At 42.9% G+C, this 20,748-nt stretch overlaps 1 protein-coding gene across 4 annotated transcripts in view; it reads left to right on the top strand.

The window, feature by feature from the left end:
* The first annotated feature begins 5,535 nt into the window (after positions 1-5,535).
* LOC145349526 (dachshund homolog 1-like) overlaps positions 5,536-20,748 on the top strand; it is a 552,542-nt gene continuing 537,329 nt past the window's right edge. For 2 of the 4 annotated variants that reach the window (XM_080198098.1, XM_080198095.1), the window contains exon 1: positions 6,176-7,130. In XM_080198098.1, coding sequence (XP_080054224.1) covers positions 6,538-7,130 — 593 coding nt within the window. In that variant the 5' untranslated portion in view covers positions 6,176-6,537. Of the gene's footprint in view, positions 5,630-5,754; positions 5,826-6,175; positions 7,131-20,748 lie in introns of those variants that run through there. The other 2 variants (XM_080198096.1, XM_080198097.1) reach the window with 2 other exon arrangements.

The following is a 20,748-nucleotide window of genomic DNA, read 5'->3' as shown; positions in this document are numbered from 1 at the left end:
TGGAGGAGGGGTGAGGTTGCAGACATCTGAAAGCAAGGATGAAGATTTGTGGCTTTGTCAGACTATCAATCTTTAAAAAGCACATGGATATTGGGTGAACATTATCTGGGTCAGCAGTTACATACAAGTGATGGCCTAGTAGTATTATCACTAGACTATTAATCCAGAAACTCAGTTAATGTTCTGGGGACCTGGGTTCGAATCACACCATGGTAGATGGTGGAATTTGAATTCAATAAAACAAAGCTGGAATTAAGAATCTACTGATGACCATGAAACAACTGTTGGAAAAACCCATCTCGTTCACTAATGTCCCTTAGGGAAGAAAATCTGCTATCCTTACCTGGTCTGGCTTACATGTGATTCCAGAGCCACAGCAATGTAGTTGACTCTCAACTGCGCCCCAAGGGTTGGGCAATAAATGCTGGCCCAGCCAGTGACGCACATGTCCCATGATGAATGAAAAGAAAGAGTTGGGATTTGAACAAGGAGCCAGATAACTCCAGGGCACTATTTCAAGGTAAGGTAGGATAATAAAACAAAGAACAATAGGCTAAAATTGGTTTAGAACAATGAAGGACATTTTAGGGATTGTTTATTTCCTCACAGGCTGATGTACTTTTGAGAAAGGTTTTTGTGGGAGAGAGTGGAAATGAAACCCTTGGATTTAATTATTACACCGCTAAATAAATTGATGAGGAATCTGTGTTTTTTTTTCCTTTGCTCGGTAGAGCTAAAGCTAAACAAATAATTGAGTTTATCCTGTGGTTGCCACTTTTTAATCCCAATCTTAAACAGCCCGCTAAACTACAAGAGAATTCAGGTACACTTAGCCAGTGTGTAAAGGAAAGAGCACTCATTAACCAAGTCTATTTTATATAATTTTTCAAATGTTTTTTTCTAGTGAAACTTGGATCCAATAAAACGGAATACTCTGGGTGTATAAAAACATTTTGCAAGACGTCTTTTTGTACGTACAACAAATGGAAGTTATTAACTCTGTCCTATAGAGGTCGCTTTTATCTATCATTTTGTACCAGCCAGTCTTCAGAAAATAGACGGATGGCTCAAAAAAAAATCCGGAATTAATTACTTTTCAGAAAATTAAACCTGCTTAAGACACGGGATATTCGTTTCCAAAGTATCGTTGTTGTAACATTTTCTGTGAAAAACCATGTGTGAAAAAGGCAACACGTAACAAAAGATTTTAAAAGAGAAAAAAGTAACGACATCTTTCACTCCACAAAACGTCTTATTTTGTCATTGATTATAAATCGGGAGAATTGTAAAATTTGGCCCCAGCAAATTGTTAACAGCGTCTTCGTGGCAAAACAGAAGAGTTTGAAATGCAGACGAAATAACGGATAAATGTCATTCAACACACACACACTACAGTCAAAGTGAAAGGTTTGCTTGCATGGGATGAAGGAAATGCATTAATTGTCGATCTGAGAGTGGAGGGGATTTTTTTTCTCTAATAAATACGCGCTGGCTAACGATGCAAATGTTTTCTTTTTTCCCAATCCGGAGTTTGGAGAGAGGGCAAAGTCGAAAGATTGTGAGGGGTGATTTCTAATTCAGCCAAGCTCTCTGTTTAGTATGATCAATTCTCCAGAAAGGTCGCTTTGTTGCAAGGCGATAAAAGGGGAAAACAAAATCGATAAACTCCCTCTTGTTTGTTTACTGTTTTAATGCATTTGATGGTGCCTGTAAGTATTTCACTTTTGCTTTCATGGAACACCAACACTGGGACTCAGGGAGCTCTTGGGGCTCTGAAAGCGAGCTTCCCTCTACTAATGCCTGTGTGTGTCTGTGTGTGCACTTTTTAATGACTGCAGCTACGCTTATACAATTGTCCCTGTAAATATGCACATTGCACATGGAGCGAGTCAGCATTAATTCCACTGCTCTCTGCTTTATATCTCGCAGATATGCTGACCTTGATCTTTAGAGCCTAGGCTTGGCCAATGAAGGAACGGCCCTACAAATGTGTTCATACCAAAGGTCATTTTTACGCCATGCCACTTAAAATTAGGGGTGTCCGGAGCTAATTTCTTGCTGACAACAAAGTCCTATATATATTTTAATTTTCATTATAGGAAGTGATTAAATTTGAAAGCCACACATCTCCACCCTTGAGTGTTCCCCGCTTTCTACAGCAGCGATAAGAAATGCGCCGATTTTGATCTTAATGGGACGCTTTCTCGTTTCAAACCTAAAACTTGCTCCTTTTGAAAAGTTGGCCAACAAGTTCTCCTCCCCCCGCCTCGTTCACCCCTGAGTCAATCAGTCAGCATCCAGCTGGAAACGGGATTTCCAAACTATAAGATATATTAAAAAAATAAGATTCCCTCGACAGCAATGTAACTGGGGAGAGGTGACGAAAGAGAGAATCAGAGAGGTAAGAGGTAAAAAAAAGCAATCAGCTCAGAAACAGTCGTGAATCCTGCATGCTGCTAGAGAGAAACAAAATAACGAGAGGTCAAAGCAAAAGGTACAGAAAGCGAGTGCGCGTTTTGTATTTGGGATGGGTTGGGGGGTGGGGGGGGGGGGGTGGATTTTTCGCCCAATCTGTGTCAGGTCTGAATCCCGGCCGTTCAGGGAGTTGTGCTGAATACTAACATCCTGGCAGCTGCAACTGACAGGCAGCGACCAGATCCTTCAGGGACACGTCGAGACAAGAGGGACCTGTTCACCAAATGTGACTCTTTCAAAAAAAAATTTGTTTGTTAGCTGGTCTGAAAAATCAAGCAAAATGAACATTATGTTTCACTCCTTAAAAAGCCAATACCTTTTGCAGAAAACCTGACTTCAGATTGTGCATCATTGATATTGGTTATCTGCAATGTTGCCGAGGATTAATACTCAATTTTAGCATTTTTTAAAAAACGCATATTACATTTAATATACAACTCGCAGTGTGACCGTTTATTGCCCGTTTTTCTGCAATGCAATGGTTGCAAAGATTCTTAACAAATGTACTGATCAACGGTTCGTGAATGTACTGAAATATGCGATTAAAATGTCTATTTGCCTGTCCAATGGATGGTATTAATGAATTAAAATCGGATTTGGTTTATTGACAGAAGATTCTGGTACAGCGTGGCTTGAGAGTGATGAAGATTGAATAGGAAATATTCTTCACTGGTTATTTGTATATAAATGTCCTTCCCTTTTCAGGAATAAAAGTGCGAAAGAACCTCCATTAGGAGGAGCTTGTCACTTAATATTGCCGGAGTGTGAATCCCAGTCGCCCCGAGTGAGCAAGCGCACATCCATCCGGACGCAAACTGTAGGTGTCAGTGGCCACTTTAGGGAAGAGTGTCTCTAACAAAACATTTTACTTCCTTTCGCTGACTTTACCCTCCTCTCCTGAGTTCCTGTCACAAGAGTCAGCATCACAACCTCGCAGCCGAATGACTGCATGGAGTGTTATTTTTTATTTAGTACATAAAACGACCAAACTAATAACTCTTGAAATTTGGCGACCAGTTTCTTATCAATGAGATGTGTGTGTGTGTGTGTGCGTGAGGGAGGGAGATAGACCATAACAGTAGCGCAAAAGGTAGCGATGCACATGTTTGACTGCAGAAAGTGTGTGTTTGTGTTGGCAGGATAAGTTAAAGCCAAGTCTGCCATTTAATTCTTCGCATTTCTAATTCCTCGCCGCGACTAAACTGTTATTGTTCCATATTTTCTCCCTGAATGACAATTTACAATCAGAACCAGTCCACAAACTGTGCAGTGATCTGTGCGATTGAACTGCAAAGCCTTATGATGTGTGCCTGCTTGCACGCTATTTTACCTTTGTTTTAATTCGTTTTATTTACCACTTCTGCAGATGCTGGAATGTCCGCCTGATTTTTTTTGTGTGTGCGTGTCAGATCCACCTCGGTGTTCATCTGCATATCTGCGGTCAAAAGCGGCTTTTATTTTTTTTAATATCCCTTCCACATGAATTGAGATGCAAGTTATTGAAGTGCCTCGTCTTCAATTAAAAGCAAACACAATTACAGCGGGTCGTGCCTGGAATACAAGTCCGACACTTGCATCTATTAATCATGAGATCTTCCCGGACGCTATTTAAATGAACTTCCAAGTTTGACTGTCAGCTGCACTGGAGGCTTTATGTTTTAGCCATGTTTATTCACAGCTCCTCATCTCACATCATGGACAGCCCTGGGACTAACACAATCGCTTTGGGGAGGAGGCAAATGTAAACACGCAGTCCCCCCCTTCCAATCTATTTAATAATTATTGAGGGAAAAAACACATAGACACAGAAGTAACATTTGTACAGGGGTGGTAGGCAGGAAAAGACTTGGAAGAAAAAGGTGGGGGGAGGGAGGGCAGATGTGTGCAACTTTTCTGATCTAACGCTCAGATTAGTAGCATCAGAGGTGATGTCTAATTCTGGGAGGGTTTTTTCACCCATTTAAATGACTGAAACGACAATTTCTTTTTTCTCTCGGTGCTCTCCATATCTTCAATTGCGGGGAGGTTGCAAAGAGCAACGATTGCGAACTATACACAAAAAAAAGCTGTTTTGTGCAGAGCTGGCGTTCTCCACGCTACCCCGTGGAGATTAGAAGCTGTGATTAGACCTCAGGATTTGTAAAGGGACAGTCACAATAGGACAAATTGAAGCCAGTTGTCTCAGGGCTCTGAATTTCAAATGATCTTATTGATCTGTTTTGCATCACAATCCGCCGCTTCCGCACTTAAAGGCTGACAATTCTTTCCGTTGAAATGTCATTTGTGGCCACTTTTTTTTTGATATGTAAAATGGTGAGGGGGAGTAATTATCTTTCACGTTGACTGAAAATTAAATTTCACTTGACTTGGGGGGAGTGGGGTGGTGATGGTTTGCGGTAAGAATGGTTTTTCACTATCCCCCTCCGTATTGTGAAAACCAGCAGTTTGGGGATTTCACTTGCAAGAGAGAGAGAGAGAAAATGTCAAGAAGGCTCCGCTTGTAGCCAATTTGGGGTCTTCAATGGCTTTTCTGTTGAACTCAAACTTTCCCCTCCACTACCAGAAAGGTGGATTGGGATGGATTTTTAAACAAATATTTTCATAATTAAATACAGTTATTGGAGGATAAATGTCTGCACTGGGGAGGTGGTGGGGGGAGAGACACACACAAAATGATGGTCTCAATTCTTATTGTGCTGATCATGTCACTTTGATTCCGATGCTGCACAGAATATCTGCAGATTCGGGAACGGATGCGCCGAGCAGTTGTTAGCTTGGTTTGGGTATGTGTGTGTGTGTGTGTTAATCATTTTTAAAATCCCTGGGCTAGGGTATAGTTTTCACCCGAAAGGATCATTAACTATAAAGGGCCAGACCTGTTTATTCTGTCCTAGTATGTGTGTGTTTCAATAACTCTTGTTATTTTAGACAGAATGACGGGGGAAGGGGTGGCAAGGAGTGTGTGTGTGTGTGTGTGTGTGTGTGTGCGGGGGGGGGGGAGTTACTCCATAGATATGAGCGGAGATTCCGCCCCCCCCCCCACCACCCCCGCAACCAGTGAGGTTAAGTGTTTCCCTTAACTGTTCGGGACAGCTTCGACATGCAACCGAATACGGACAACAGTAGATCCGGTGGCTCTATATGCGTTGTGAGAGTGAGTGATCAGGATGGCTTACATTTGGGTAAACACATAACACCTCCCTCCCGCCCCCCCCACCCCCACACACCTCTTGCTGTACCGAGGAGTGGGGGGAGGGACACACAATGTAAGGAGTCTAATTGCAGCTCCAAAGTTGCTGCGTCTTTCTGATCGTTGGCAATGATGTTGTCAACCTTGGGAGACTGGGGGGGTATGAATTGTTTTCATTTATTGGAGTGTATGTGTGTGTGTGGGGGGCGGGGGGCGGGAGTGGGGGGATTTGTATGTGTGTGCGTGGTGGGGGGGGGGGGACTGGTGGGAGGTTAACATTTTTGGGACAGTTGTGATCATGTTGGGATTTCAGGTACCTGACTCGCTGTTTCTTGACAAGTTGCTCTCTCTCTCTCTCTGCGTTCCCATTAAATTGCACTGAGCAGATGGGAGAAGCGATTTGTTGTAAACTTGCCCCGTTTCTTTTCTCTTGGGGGTTGGGGGGGGGTGTGGTGTGAAGGCTTTGTAGTGTCCTTTCGGTTGGAGCAGCGGTTGCCTGTCTCTCTCGGTGTGAGTGGAAAGGGTGCTATTTGATATATTCCTGGTTGGAAAGTTAATTGCTCCGCCCCCGGGATACCGTGTGACATGTCATTTCTCCTTTTGATGTTTATGTGTGTGTTATGTGTGTGTTTGTTCCACAGTCTCTCTCCTTCTCTCCTCTTGTCTACAGGAAAATAACAATAACTTCAACCTACCAGTGGCCGGCTAGAAGAAAGCAACTTTGACTCAACCACAGAATCCACCTTGAACATTTTTATGTCTATTTTGTGTTTGAATGCAAGGCTGTTGATTTTTTGTTTCTTGCTAAGAGGAGGACACGGTGGGGATTTCCTCTCTCTCTCTCCACTCAATTTCTCTATGTACCAGCGACCATGGCCGTTCCGGTTGCCCTGATGCCACCAGCTCCGGTGAATCAGACTCCAATCTCGGCACCTTCAGCCTCCTCCTCCTCCTCATCTTCCTCCTCCTCCTCCTCCTCCTCCTCCTCATCTTCCTCGTCCCCTGCCATCTCTGCCATCTCGGCTCCCTCGGCGGCCGCGGCGGCGGGGGCGACAGGAGGGGGACTGTTCCGGGCGGACGGCGGCGGTAGCGGCGGTGGAGGCGGCGGTAGCGGCAGCGGCAGCAAGCCGGTCTATTCCACCCCCTCGCCGGTGGAGAACACCCCGCAGAACAACGAGTGTAAGATGGTCGAGCTGCGAGGGGCCAAGGTGGCCTCCTTCACCGTGGACGGACACGAGCTGATCTGCCTGCCCCAGGCTTTCGACCTCTTCCTCAAGCACCTGGTCGGCGGGCTACACACCGTCTACACCAAGTTGAAGAGGCTGGATATAACGCCCGTGGTCTGCAACGTGGAGCAAGTGCGCATCCTGCGGGGCCTGGGGGCCATCCAGCCCGGAGTGAACCGCTGCAAACTCATCTCCAGGAAGGACTTTGAGATCCTCTACAACGATTGCACCAACGCCAGGTAAGAGAGAGGGGTGGGGGTGGGGGTAGGGGGGAGTCAAAGCCCCCCCGGCAGAAGCAATGGGCTGCAGTCGGGACTTGAGCAAGGATTGGCTTTTGGGCGCAGAGTTAAGGAATTGAGTTACCGACTGGAAAGAGTGGTCAGGCACATGGGAAGGAAAGGGGAGATCAGCCTTCACGTTATCCACTCCGCAACGACCTCCCCTGCCTACTTTTCCACCTTCACTATCTACTTTTTCACCTCTCCTATCTACTTTTCCACCTTCCTATCTACTTTCCCACCGTTCCTGTCTACTTTTCTGTCTTCTCTGTCAACATGTCCACCTTCCCTATCTACTTTTCCACTTTCCCTATTTACTTTTCCACCTTCCCTATCTACTTTTCCACTTTCCCTATTTACTTTTCCACCTTCCCTGCCTACTCTTCCACCATTCCCGTCTACTTTTCCTCCTCCAATGTCTACTTTTCTACCTTCCCTATCTACTTTTCTACCTTTAAAATGAAAGTTCTGCACTCCCTCCTCCCTTCCCCCCCCCCCCCCCTCAAACCAACAGCTTAAAGTTCAGAAAGTTTTATTTGAAAAGTCAATGGGGGCATTTCTCTCTCTCTGCCCCTCCCCACCTCCTCCCCCACTCCCCGTACTTCTTGCAATTACGAACCAAGTATTGCTGTGTTGCAAATACCTTTAATAAGTGTGAGGCTATTGCAATGAGGAGTCACAAAGTTTGTGAAGGATAGATTCCACCCCCAGCACCCTCCCCCTCCCCCCCGGTCGCCTCCCATTGCAACGGTTTCAGTCTGAAGGTGTGAGTTTGTTTCCAAAGGGGAGTTTTAAGTCCTCCCCACCCCCATCACTGTGCTGGACAAAGTCTCCCACACTGAGCCTTGGGGTTTCTCTGTGGGGTATTGGTTACGGGTTTGGATTCATTCTAACGCGCCACCTGTTCGGCGTTCCCCCTTTTTATCTAACTGGGGTGGGGCTGGGGAATCCTCCTCATCAGTAAACAGTCCCGATGACTAACGTATCATTATTGAATATATACATATATATGTAAAGACACATTGCTGGGGTTAACGCCTCCAGATTATACACTACTGGGACTGCCTACATCACCCACTGTTCATATCAGAAAGCCTAAAGTGATGTGACATTGACCATTCCACCAAGCAGTCAGTACCTCTGGTAAGAAGGTATTGCGGCCATCTATTTCTAGATGGCACCCACCAGAGTGGACTAATCGGCCGAAAACTTGGAACTGCTGTTGACAGATTCAAGTTTACTCAGACATACTCTCCCAGTTTGTTTAAACCCCTGCTGTTGCACAGTGGGACACGCTCACAATACTGTGCCCAAACTTTCCAAGAGCGGAATGCACTTTAAAATAAATAACACGTATCAAGTTCAAAGCAGAGTCAATGCTTATTTTGTTCCCGTGTATGTGTGTCTTGTCCTTTAAACAAAGCTTCAAACCAAATTGCATGCCAGATTAAACAGGTGATTGTAACCTGTTTTGCTAACAATTTCACATTGATATGTATCTATTCATCTGTAGCGCCGATTCGTACCATCCCACACACATGTAACTTAGAACAAGAATTTTTGCATACAATTCCTTGGAAAGGCAGGCAACTACAGCCCCCGCCCCCCTCGCCGAGCAACCCCCCCCCCCCCCCCCCCGGTACACACACACACCTAAACAGCCTAACTTTAACCTGAGTACCTGTTACAGGAAACCTAGAATCGCACACAGTACTACAGTAATAAGCCGTGGAACCTTTTCACAGGATATTCTCTCTTTTTTTTTCTCTCTCATCTCAATTCAAGTCCTTCCCAAGGTTTAATCTTACAAAACGATTCAGGGCATTATCTCGCCCTTGGGTAATTATTAGTCACGTTAGTTTCAAGGGAGATAGGTGCAACTTGGGGGGGGGGGGGGGGAGACTTCTTTGCTCTATTTTCTCTGCAACTAAACAAGAGGTTTTCATCGATAAATATTTCAACTAATATAGAAAGGCATTGAGTATACCCGCACTTACATGGTGTGTTCTGAAATAACAAGCTGTACCAGATGGCTGCTTGTGCTTTTACACCACCCATTAATAGTTTTACTTTGATCTTTTTATGCTTTAGAATATATGGCACATCACTGGGTTCTTATATGTACATTGTACTGTGCTCTTTAATGATCCATATCAATTTAAAAGAGAGTCTTGCTGTATCACATGTTGCAAGGGCAACATTCACAACACCCACATTGATATCTCATTCTTTGCCCTCATCAGGTTTCTGTTGATTTAAAGTAATTGAACCAGCTTCCGTGTTTTTTTTCTCTCTGTAAGCTAACTTTTGCAATAACAAATTGAATTCATATTTGGAAGAAACATTCGAGTTAAAGTAATAATTTTCGACTTGCTTCCGACTACTGCTTAGCCTGAATTTTTTTTCTTGTTCATCTGAAGGATCTATTAGTGAATTAGAAGTGTTGGTGTCTTCTCCAGCACAATGTAGTCCAGTGTTCAGACGCATGATCTCACCCCATGAAAGAGTTACTTTAAAATATGTTACCTTGACAACACCCTTGTTGAAAGCTATCATAGCTTTGTTATGTGTAAGGTTAAATAGATGATTTTTAATCTATCTTACTGACAATTTCACTCTGATCTGTAGCTACTGTGGTACAATATGACTGGTTTTAAAATGAGAATTAAAAGTAAGGTTCTTTTTCTTTGGAAATAAAATAAAGACACTGTTATAAAAGCAATCAGACCACAGAGAGCTTTATATTCAGCAGACAAGGTTACAACACCCTGCTTAGCCACCTCTGTCATTTAATGCTCAGTGATGCATAAAAAGGTACAGAGTCAGTGTACCCTTCAGATAGTCAAAACAGTTAATGCAGTGGAATTATTCAAATTACTTATAGTATGCAGTAGGCCAGTGGCTGGCTGTTTTGAAAAATCATAACTTTATCCCACCTCCTGTTGACAACAGTTTCTTTTTGTTGCATGCAAGTGTGTGGTTTATTTTAATCCCATGATGGAGCATAACATACTTACTGAATGAATGGAGGAATGAGTGCCACATGCATTGCTTTAGACAAGGACAGGCATTTCCTCAGTAATATGGGATGTGACATACATGGATTGGCACCAGCAAGCACACAACTGATTGGTGAAAGTCTGCAAATATGTATTGAACTTTTTTTGCTGTCAATGTTCGTGAACAGATTTGATTCTCACTGACTGCAGTTTTATATCTGAATGATCATTACATCATTGGCTCTGCAAGTTTAAAACTTGTGTTGTTCACATGGACCTATATACGGAATTAGTCTGCTTAATATTTTAATACAGGCGATTACTGGCTGTTTCATTATTAAGGTGCAAGAATCACTTTTTAATCTGGGTTAATTTTTAACATCAGGGATGTAACAGTTAACAGAAGAATGATAAGAATCTTGTTCTGTAACAATACATTACAGCCTCATTCAAATCCAGTATTCTGCACACATTATTTGAATAGATGAATGCCTAATCAAAAATATTGATATTCTTGGATCATGTAAGTGAGCTTGGATAGAATGCATCATACGGTATTGCATTGGTGAAGTGAGCTGTACATTATCTATTGATTGAGTCCAGAAATTATACTTTCTTCAAAGTGTATATACTGTGCAAATTTTTATCATAACTAAAGCGATTCACCAGGTTATTATACATATTGATATTAGTTCTTAACATCGATATCACACATCTCTATTAAAATATTTCATTGAGAACTATTTTGTTTACAATTTTCAAATTATACCTCTTACGTATGTGGTAAATCCTAAAGAAGCCAGAACTTACCGAATTTCTGTCTTGATACTGTCAAATATTTTTAAACCTGACACATGGATTCACTGTATAAATTCAAATTCATGAAGGTGATGTCTGAGAGTCTGTAATGTCTAACATTACAGAGTAAATTGAGAATCAATGCACAGAACAGTAGACACTTTTAATGTTCAGGAACTGTCCATATAGGCTAACGAATGAAAATGTGTTTCACGCCTTGTTTTGCTATTAAATGAATGTTACTGTGATCCATTAGCACATGCCAAATTATCATCAGAGGCATTTTATATTGCTTACTTACAAAAGTAGTGTCGCATTATGATTTGAACAATGAGCTACAGGATTTTCAAATTTGTCTTCTTGTCAAAGTGTATATTTTGTCTTCCAAAGGTAGTTTCCAAGTAATTACTTACTTTAAAAGAAAGATGAACAATTTTAGTGAAAATCAAATGCACTCAATCACAACAACAAATGTTCTGTTCATATGACATAAAGTCCAAGTAGGCACCAGATCAGGAGCTCCCCATTAAACAGTTTTTGATGGCGGGAGCTGAACTTCCACATGGATTTCATTATATTAAGCGGCATTCTGAAAAAGGGAAGAGTTTCCGTATATCAAACTGAGGCTTACAGATATATCTGACCATTCAGAGATCTATAATGTGTTGCTCAGATTAGTCTTTCTACAGAGGAGAAGTGCATTTTACCAACTGATACCTACATAAAATATTCCAAAGTGTGTAACTCTTTCAATCCTGCCAACTGCAGAGACCAGCTTATTATAAAGGTGGATGAGGTAATAGACTAAAACAAAGATTAGTTATATTTTGCAACAGTTTATTTTTGCTGTTAATGTGACCACATGTTCTAGACGTGCTCAATTCAGTGCCTCAAAGTAAGATAAAGGGTAAGAAGGAACAGTTGTGACATCAATGGCAACATTATTGAAATGAGATGCTATATTTAATGCTGTCCCTTGAAAGTGACGCAAGTTGACATATTATTGTAAAACAAATATTGGAAGGGGAGCTGTTTGTGATTAAAGAAACCGCAACAGACATTGGGAAGCAATTAAGCCATAAGTTTGAGTTACTGCTTGATCCCACATGGTGAAGTCTTATCTGATTGATAACCATGCGGTTTGATGCAGGAACAAAGAATACCTTTTAAAATATTAAAGGGAAAATCGAAGTTTGAAAAGTTGAACTTCTGGATAAACAAAACTTGCTGTGACTAAACTCTGAATCAGTGGAGCAGGCATAGGATGTGAACAGCCATCATTTGTTAGTAAGGACTACAATGCTTGCCTGATAGAAAGCATGCCATGCTATCAAACCTTTGGGCAGATTGAAGGACTGCCTTGTACAGTAAGGTCCTCTTTTATAATGGATACTGGAACTGGCTTTAACTTACTCTGTGTGACTTCTGAACATATCCACTAGTGTGGCTTTCTGTGTCTTATGTAAGGAATTGTTACCAAAAAGTGTAACAAAAATGTACCTAATGTTGGAGGACTTGCTTAAGTCCTTTGGAACTAGCAAATGTACACTCTACTCTGTATTTCAATTAAATGAGCTTCACGATAACATGCTTTGAGAACTGCTGCACAAGGCATAGGAATTTTACAACGAGGAGCACTGAGAGTGGAGGATTCCTAGGGCCTTGTCCAATAGACTGAAGCATCAGAAAGTTGTTACTTCTGCTGACATTTAGTGCGAACCAAGTCCTTTAAAAGGGGCTTGATTTCAGATTGTAGAACAAACATTTCTTTTATACTCCCTAATAAAGGCTATCTGCTGCCATCAAAACGATGGAGTCGTAAGGGTCACACATTTGATTTTATGTGTTAAGAATAATCAGCATCCACAGGTTTATATACGTACTTCCAAAGTCTGAACATTTCAAAGTGAAGAACATTTAGATTAGATTCAGTGCTGGAGCAATAATGAGGTATTGAGCAATAGGGGAACCATAATTCTGACATAATGCCTGCAATAAAACTCTGTATTTGTAAATGTAAGGTGGGCCGGCCAATGTTTAAGGCAATATACATGGGAGTTTGATGGCAGTAAGGTGCTTGGTTAACACTGGAATGCACAGCCCAGGAATTGCTTGACAAAACACCTGGTAGTGGCTGTGTCAGATTGAAATCTATCACTTTCACAATCACTCTGAATTGTGCCAGGAACCATTGCATCACTGCTAAAAATGCAGGTGTCCACATCACCGCAATGAAAGACACTTCAATCAGATATTGAGTAGTTTGGATCCTTGCATATATGCCATCTTTTAGGTGGCCACTTCTCCTTCAGAGGTTTGCCAACTCTTTGTTGTTTGGGATGCCATTTGGTTCACCCGATAGTCTGACAGCGATACGCGACTCACCAAGTGTCATCGAGAGGTCATGGCTTTTAAGTGGCGTTTCAAATCAAATCACTTTGAGATTAAAGGGACCACATCCCTTCTGCTCACCTATACAAGGTTGCATTCCCAACTATCAAAATCCAAACAAAAATAGTATTATCTTACCCAAGTTATTTTGTCAGGCTTTGAAGAGGAGTCAAATGGGGCTGGAAAAACATCTGTTTCTCACTGCATATATGCTGCCAGATCTGTCGAGCTTTTCCTGCATTTTCTGTTTTTTTATCTGTTATTTTCTAAGTTAAAGTTTATTTATTAGTCACAGGTAGGTTTACATTAACACTGTAATGAAATTACTGTGAAAATCCCTGAGTCGTCACACTCTGACACCTGTTCGGGTACACTGAGGGAGATTTTTTAGCATGGCCAATTCACCTAACCAGCACATCTTTGGACTGTCGGAGGAAACCAGAGCACCCAGAGAAATCCCAAGCAGACACAGGGAGAATGTGCAGACTCCATACATAGACAGTGGAATCGAACCAGGGTCCCTGGTGCGGTGAGGCAGCAATGCTAACCACCGTGCTACCAGTTAGAAGAAATCAGAACACTTATAAAACAAGCTTAAAATGCCACACCTGTTTGGAAATTGAGACTCCAAACTGGAAATGTTTTTATGCATTTAAGAAAGAAATAGATTTCTAGACTCTGAAGGTTTCAAAGAACAAAGGGCAGCACAGCACAGAATCAGGTCATTGGGCCAACAAGTCTATGCTGACACAGATGCTTCCCTAATCTAATATTTTCTTGCCTCTACATGGTCCATATCCCTCTATTTCCTGCCTATTCATGCATCCGATATTATAGAAACTGCTTCCACCACCTCCTCAACAGCCGCGTTCCAGTCATTCACCAACCTCTGTGTGAAAAAGGAGGCATGGGAAGATTTAGAGAATATGGCGTTGAGGTCGAGGATCAGCTATAGTCATATTGAATATTGCAGCAGAGTCGAAGGGCCGAATGGCCCACTCCTGCTCCTATTTTCTATGTTTCAGGACCTCGCGATGTTAAATCCGGTGAATTAAACTTAAATAAAACAAGAACGATCGAATTGCTATCACTGGCAAGGCCATCCCATGACTAAAGCACGATTCTTCCCCCCAACCCCTCACCAATCTCTTAATTAAAGTTATGGTAACCGGCTAGAAGCAGAACTTTCTTTAACTGGAAATACTTACACTAGCTTTATGCCTCACTTTATGTAAAAACACAACTTTACTTAACTATAAGACGCTTATATTGCAAAAAGGCCTGGGTTCACAGGGAGAGTGTGAAGTGGACGCGATAGTTTGAGAGCAATAATGCCATTTGTGGTCATTTGATATTGTTGCTTCGAACTGATTCTGTCCTTCCTACAATCTAGCAACATGCGGGCTTTAACGGGTCTGATGGTGATCTGACATTCACAGTGATGTAGCTTTGCGGAGAAGGTACTTGTGCGGTGCATGGCACATCGACAGTGCAATGGGGCTGCTAATGTCGGTGTGGGAGAAGGAAAAGTCGAGAAGAATACAAAGGGATCTTCCCCCACTTCCCTGATACATGCAGATGTCTGTTCTATGAAGGAGCTGTGAGTGTTTGAATCTGTGCGTGAATCTGAGTCTGCCTGTGTGAGTGTGTGTGTGTTTGAGTGGGAATGTTTGAGTGTCTGTGTGTGTTTGTGTATGTCTGAGTGGGAATGTTTGAATGTGTGTATCTGTGTATTTCAGAGTGTGTTTAAATGTGTATGTGCGTATGAGCATGTGTGTCTACGTGGGTGTTTGTATTTGAGTTTGTGTCTGTATGGTGTTCGAATGTGAGTCTCTGTGTGTATGTGTTTGGGAGTGTGTCTGTATGTATGCGTTTGAGTGTGAGCCTGTTTGTGTGTGCCTGTGTGTTGTGTCTGTGTATGTTTGAGTGTGAGTCTTTCGGTGTGTGTTTGTGTGTGTCTGTGTGTGCGAGTATGTGTGGATATGTTTGAGAGTATGTTTGTATGTGTGTCTGCTTGTGTGTGTGTGTGTGTTTGAGTATATGTGTCACTGTGTGCCTCTGGGTGTCTGAGTGGGTCTATGCCGCCCATGGGAATCGCTGGATCAAATTCAGATCATTTGGAGTGGAATTGGGCGCTAAGATACCAGTCACCCAGCAACCGCATCCAAGCGGGAATTGGGATAATAATAACTTCAAAAAGGAACGGCATAAGGTTGATCAGGGTGGGAACCAAACTGCAGGGAAAACGAGACAGTGCAGAATCCGCTCAAGTGGCCTTAATGCCAATTCAGGCAAAATGGGCTCAGTCTGAGCCAACAGAATAATTCTTTTTTTTAAAAAAAATCATTCCTTGATTTTGAGCAGACGGCTCTAGGAGCAGAAATGAGAGTTTTTTGAAAAAAAAACATGCTCCCTTCTGTGACTGTGTGTGGGCACCTAAACTATGGGAAATAGAGACACAACTGAGATATGTTGCTGATGTCGTTGAAACTGGAGCCATGGCAACGTATAACTTTATTCTTCCCGAGTGCACCACATCACTTTCTAGTCAAGTGTGGAAGGGGTTAATCTTCAGAGTACCCCGGCTCAGAGAGCCCGCTACCCACCTCTCTGTGCTTCAAGACTAGTGGTCGGCACCACCTTTAAAAAGAGACAAATATTTCACTCCCATGAATAATCCGAACTGCAGCACTATTTTTTTATTATTATGCAACGACCTTCTCTCAATGTCCAGGACTCTTGTCCTTAACCATTCAGCTGATGTGAGCAAAGTTGGCGGGGGGGGGGGGGGGGAGCGGAATATGACTGCTAATTGCATTGCAATATTACTGTCGTGTTTTTTGGGGGGAATGTATTACTGCTGGAGACTGAATTAGTGAATAATCAATTACTATGGCTAAAGGCAGGTTCTGCTGGTGTATCAAGACTTACTTAGAGCAGTGGTGGTGGTGGTGGTGGGGGTGGTGGTGGGGGTAGCGAGGCAAGAGAGGAAACATGTACCTGTGTGTAGAAGCGACCTGGATTTGACTGTCAACTGTGTCCGCTTCTCTCTCTCTCTCTCTCCCCTTCACCACCCCAAACCAATAAATCCACATCATGGCTCTCTCTGACTTTTTTTTTATCCTGATGCTTCCTCCACGTAGCTGACACCGAGAAGACTTGAAGGAGACAGGACTCAGGTCTCGGTTAGACTTATGTTTAATATGATCACGTACGGAAATTGATTTTCTTCAGAAATTAATTAATTTTTCATATCGCCCTGAGCTGCAGTTAAAAAGAGTGCACACTTGCCTGTTTTTTTTTTGCAGAAATATTGCCTAATCATATTAATACGATTGCCCCCAAGGATGGGAAGATAATTGTACAAACGCATTTGGAAATATGTATCAGTGAGTATTTATGATTAAATTATGCAAATCGCCCATCTCCCGTCCTTTGCAGCCTCGGATTCTCTAATTAGGATTGATATGCTGAATGGGTGTTGGTCAATCTATATACAAGCATGACCAAAAAGCATAAAATTGAAAACGACAGGGCTGGAATTTAAGAAAGTATTCTCTCTCTCTCTTATTCCCCCCTCCATCCACATGTCCTTTGCAAACTTGACTGGTGTGCAGGCTAAGCTACAGGAAGGAATGTCCCAGTAATCTGTCAGTCGCTGAAGCCATTGTTAGCAGTGGGTAGTCAAGTCATTTACTAGCTCCTGCTTCCCATCTGCGGCTTGATGAATTGCCGTGTTTAATACATTTCAGCTTTTGTCTGGACTGTCTCTGCCGGGGAGAATAGACAAGGACTCAGTCACAGCGGCGCTTACAGACACACACACAGCTCCCCTCTCCCCTCTGTCTCTCACTCACACATGTAACGCTGGGAAGATGCAAACTCGTCCCCGCTGCTGACAACTGAGCAACTCGCCCGCCCGATTTTTTTTAACCCTTTCGTGCAAGACAGTGCATCGCATCCTGTCCCGCGGAGAAACTCCAGTCCCTAGCGGTGACTGTGTTGCTGTCCTCTTTCTAGCAGCGCTGGAACCGCAGTTCCTTTTGAAGTTTGTAACTGGATGCATCTGATATTATCTCCAGATAGAAAAAAAAGAGGATGGGGTGGGGGAGAAGGGGGGGCGCTTGTCTGGACAGCACAGAGTAAACTTGGTTCCTCTCGCTGCAAGAATTGAAAGCTCCCATTTATCTCAACACGAAGTTTACCAGCGCGCTGTGAGATACAGTAGCGTGGAGAAATTTCTGTTGCGTCTACAGGTTAAATGGGGGAGATTTTGCCTGTCGACTCTCTGCTTTCCCCGTTGTATGAACAGAAGCTCCATACGGTTGGCGTGGTGAATGCTGTGATTAGCGCTATAAGGCTGTACAAACATCTCATTCAACAACGCTGAAGTGGTCCCCTTCTTCGTAGAGTTGTGAGGGGCAGACTTGGTCACTGCTGTAACATCCAGCACATGAACCTTGTGCGGCCGGGACGTTGGGGGTGGGGCGGTAGGGGGTCAACATCCTCAAAAAATCATTTCATTGAGAGAGGGAGGGAAAACTGAGGAGTAGATGTAACATGTTCGCCTGGCCGCCCTCTCCCCACCCCCCTCAATTCTGCATCAAGGGGCGGCACGGTGGTACTGCTGCCTCCCAGCGCCAGGGACCCAGGGGTTCGATTTCTGGTTTGGGTCACTGTCTGTGCGGTGTCTGCTCCCCGTGTCAGCGTTGAGTTTCCTCCGGTTTCCTCCCACAGTCCAAAAGACGGGCTGGTTAGGTGTACTGGCCATACTAAATTCTCCCCCAATGTACCCGAATAGGCGCTGGAGTGTAGCGACGAGAGGATTTTCATAGTAACTTCATTGCAGTCATTTCATAATTCTATGAAGTAGGCTTTAATGTAAGACTACTTCATGGAATCATAGAATCTCCACAATGCAGAAGGAGACCATTTGGCCCATCAAATTTGCGCCCACCACAACCTCACACATGCGCCACTCCCATAACCCCATATATTTATCCTGCTAATCCCCCTGACTCTACAGTCAATTTAGCATGGCCAATCAACCTAACCCGCACATTTTTTTAAATTTGAGAGGAAACTGGAGCACCTGGAGGAAACCCACACAGACACAGGGAGAATGTGCAAACTCCACTTCATTGCAGTTTTAATGTAAGCTGACTTGTGAGACTAATAATAAAATAACATCAGCTTGCAGAATGGTTTGAGAAAAGTCAGTTTCTCAATTTGTTTTCATTTCATTGGAGCTGACCCATTGAGTTATTTTGATAATTGCCACTCTGTCAGGAAGGGTGACATGTTCATGTTAATGACTGGGTGTGTCAGAGCAATAATGATGGGAAGTCTTCAGTTATTGAAGAGGTGGGGGTGAGGAGAATTTCACTGCACAACCACCCTCCCCACACTCACACCCCTTATGTATGTGAGTGAGTTTTTTTTTCACCCAAAGGCACTATCTGACCAGTTAAGACAGTAAGAAGTCTCAGAACACCAGGTTAGAGTCCAACCAGTTTATTGGTGTTGTGAGACTTCTTACTGTGTTTATCCCAGTCCAACACCAGCATTTCTACATCATGACCAGTTAAGACCCATGAGCTTCATAACTCTTCCAAAACATTGCTAAACTCTAAAAGGAAAGACAATGGCTCCATTATTTTGGGTGTACATCAAGGGAGAAAGTGTTTTAGTGAACAGGAATTCCATAATGTCTATTTTACGTTTTATTCATTCATGGGACGCTGCTGACTGGGCCAACATTTATTGTCCACCACTGAGGATATTTAAGAGTCAGGCACATTGCTGTGCATTTGATGCCACATATTTCCTTCTCTAAAGAATATAGGAAAACGACCTGGATTTTTTTAAATGCAGCAATGAATGGGCAGCACAGTGGTTAACACTGCTGCCTCACAGCTCCACGGACCTGGGTTCAATTCCTGGCTTGGGCACCATCTGTGGGGTGTTTGTACATTTTGCACATGTGTGGGTTAGGTGCATCAGCCATATTCAATTGCCACTTTGTGTCCCAGGATGCATGGGTTAGTGGAGTAAATATGTTGGGCCTGGGTGTAATTGTTGTCAATGCAGACTCGATGGGCTGAATGGTTTCCTTTTGCACTGTAAGGTATCTATGATTCTCTGATGAATTGACAGTGGCTTTGATTGTCATCATTAGATTTATTTTTTAACATCAGATTTTCATTGAATTCAAATTTCATCATTGAACCCGAATCTCCAGAGCATTAGTGGCCCGGTGACTAATGGCAGTACTCGCCTGATGAAGGAGCAGTGCTCCAAAAACTTGTGATTCCAAATAAACCTGTTGGGCTTTAACCTGGAGTTATGAGACTTCTTAGAATGGGTGGGACAGTTGTTGGTGCAAACCTGATGGGCTTGCTTCCACACTGTAGGGGCCCAATGAACACCACTAACCACTGCCTCACCTGTAGATGAGGTCCATTGTCAATAATAACCAGACAGCTCTGAAGAAGCATGGGGACTGGAAACATTAACTGCTTCTCTCTCCCCACAGATACTGCCAGGCCTGCTGAGTATTTCCAGCATTTTCTGTCTTTTTTTTATCTCTGATCCCTAGCATCCCAGTATTTTGTCTGTATTAAACTAGTTAAACCCAGCAAGGGAATGATTTTTTTTGTCTTTTAGGGAGCAAGGGAATGATTGGGACTGGAGATGTACTAATATTGACTTGTTTAAACACATGAAGGAAGCCACTATCTAATTGCATGGTTATTTTATTCGCCAATATTAGAATAGCTACCACTTTTCCCACTAGCAATTACTTGCTAATGAGCAGTCCTGCTTCTGTAATAATTATGAAGATACCACGGATAGGTAATAGGTGCACTAACTGCAGAGGGAATGGGCACCTCAGTCGCTGCTTCTAATCAGTTCCAAAAACACTGGTGCATTTATTAATCAAGTCCAGGATATTAGTGGATGCTGGGGGCGGTCAGCAAGTTTTTTTTAACTGAAGCTTGCAAACTTGTGATAATGACCTTAGAGGGGAGGCGAAAAGCGAAGTCATATTTTAGCAACATTAATAATCGTAATGGGAGTAAAAGTATGAGGTTGTTTAATGACATGATAGACGGTCTCTGGATGTGTTTTTTTTAAATACTCAGCAAGTTAGAAGCCAAAACCTGACATCAGATCGTTTAATATGTCAAAACGAATGCGAATTGAAGGGGGAAAAATGCTTAAGCAATCTTTTGGAAAGTGCAGTGGGAATAGCCAAAATAATACATAATAAATAAAAAAAGGTCTCCAGTCGTTCGGGGAGAGCTGCTTAGATGGACTTTACTGCAGAGCTTAATGCCGTCCCATTGGAGATTTCAGTGCCGGGCTTGGTAAATATAACGTGAGATGTA

The sequence above is a fragment of the Carcharhinus amblyrhynchos genome, chromosome 10, assembly GCF_965287045.1.
Source record: "Carcharhinus amblyrhynchos chromosome 10, sCarAmb.v2.hapA, whole genome shotgun sequence".
Lineage (NCBI taxonomy): Eukaryota > Metazoa > Chordata > Chondrichthyes > Carcharhiniformes > Carcharhinidae > Carcharhinus > Carcharhinus amblyrhynchos.
Note: the sequence above shows the minus strand (reverse complement) of the source record. Positions and strands in the feature narration are given on the sequence as shown.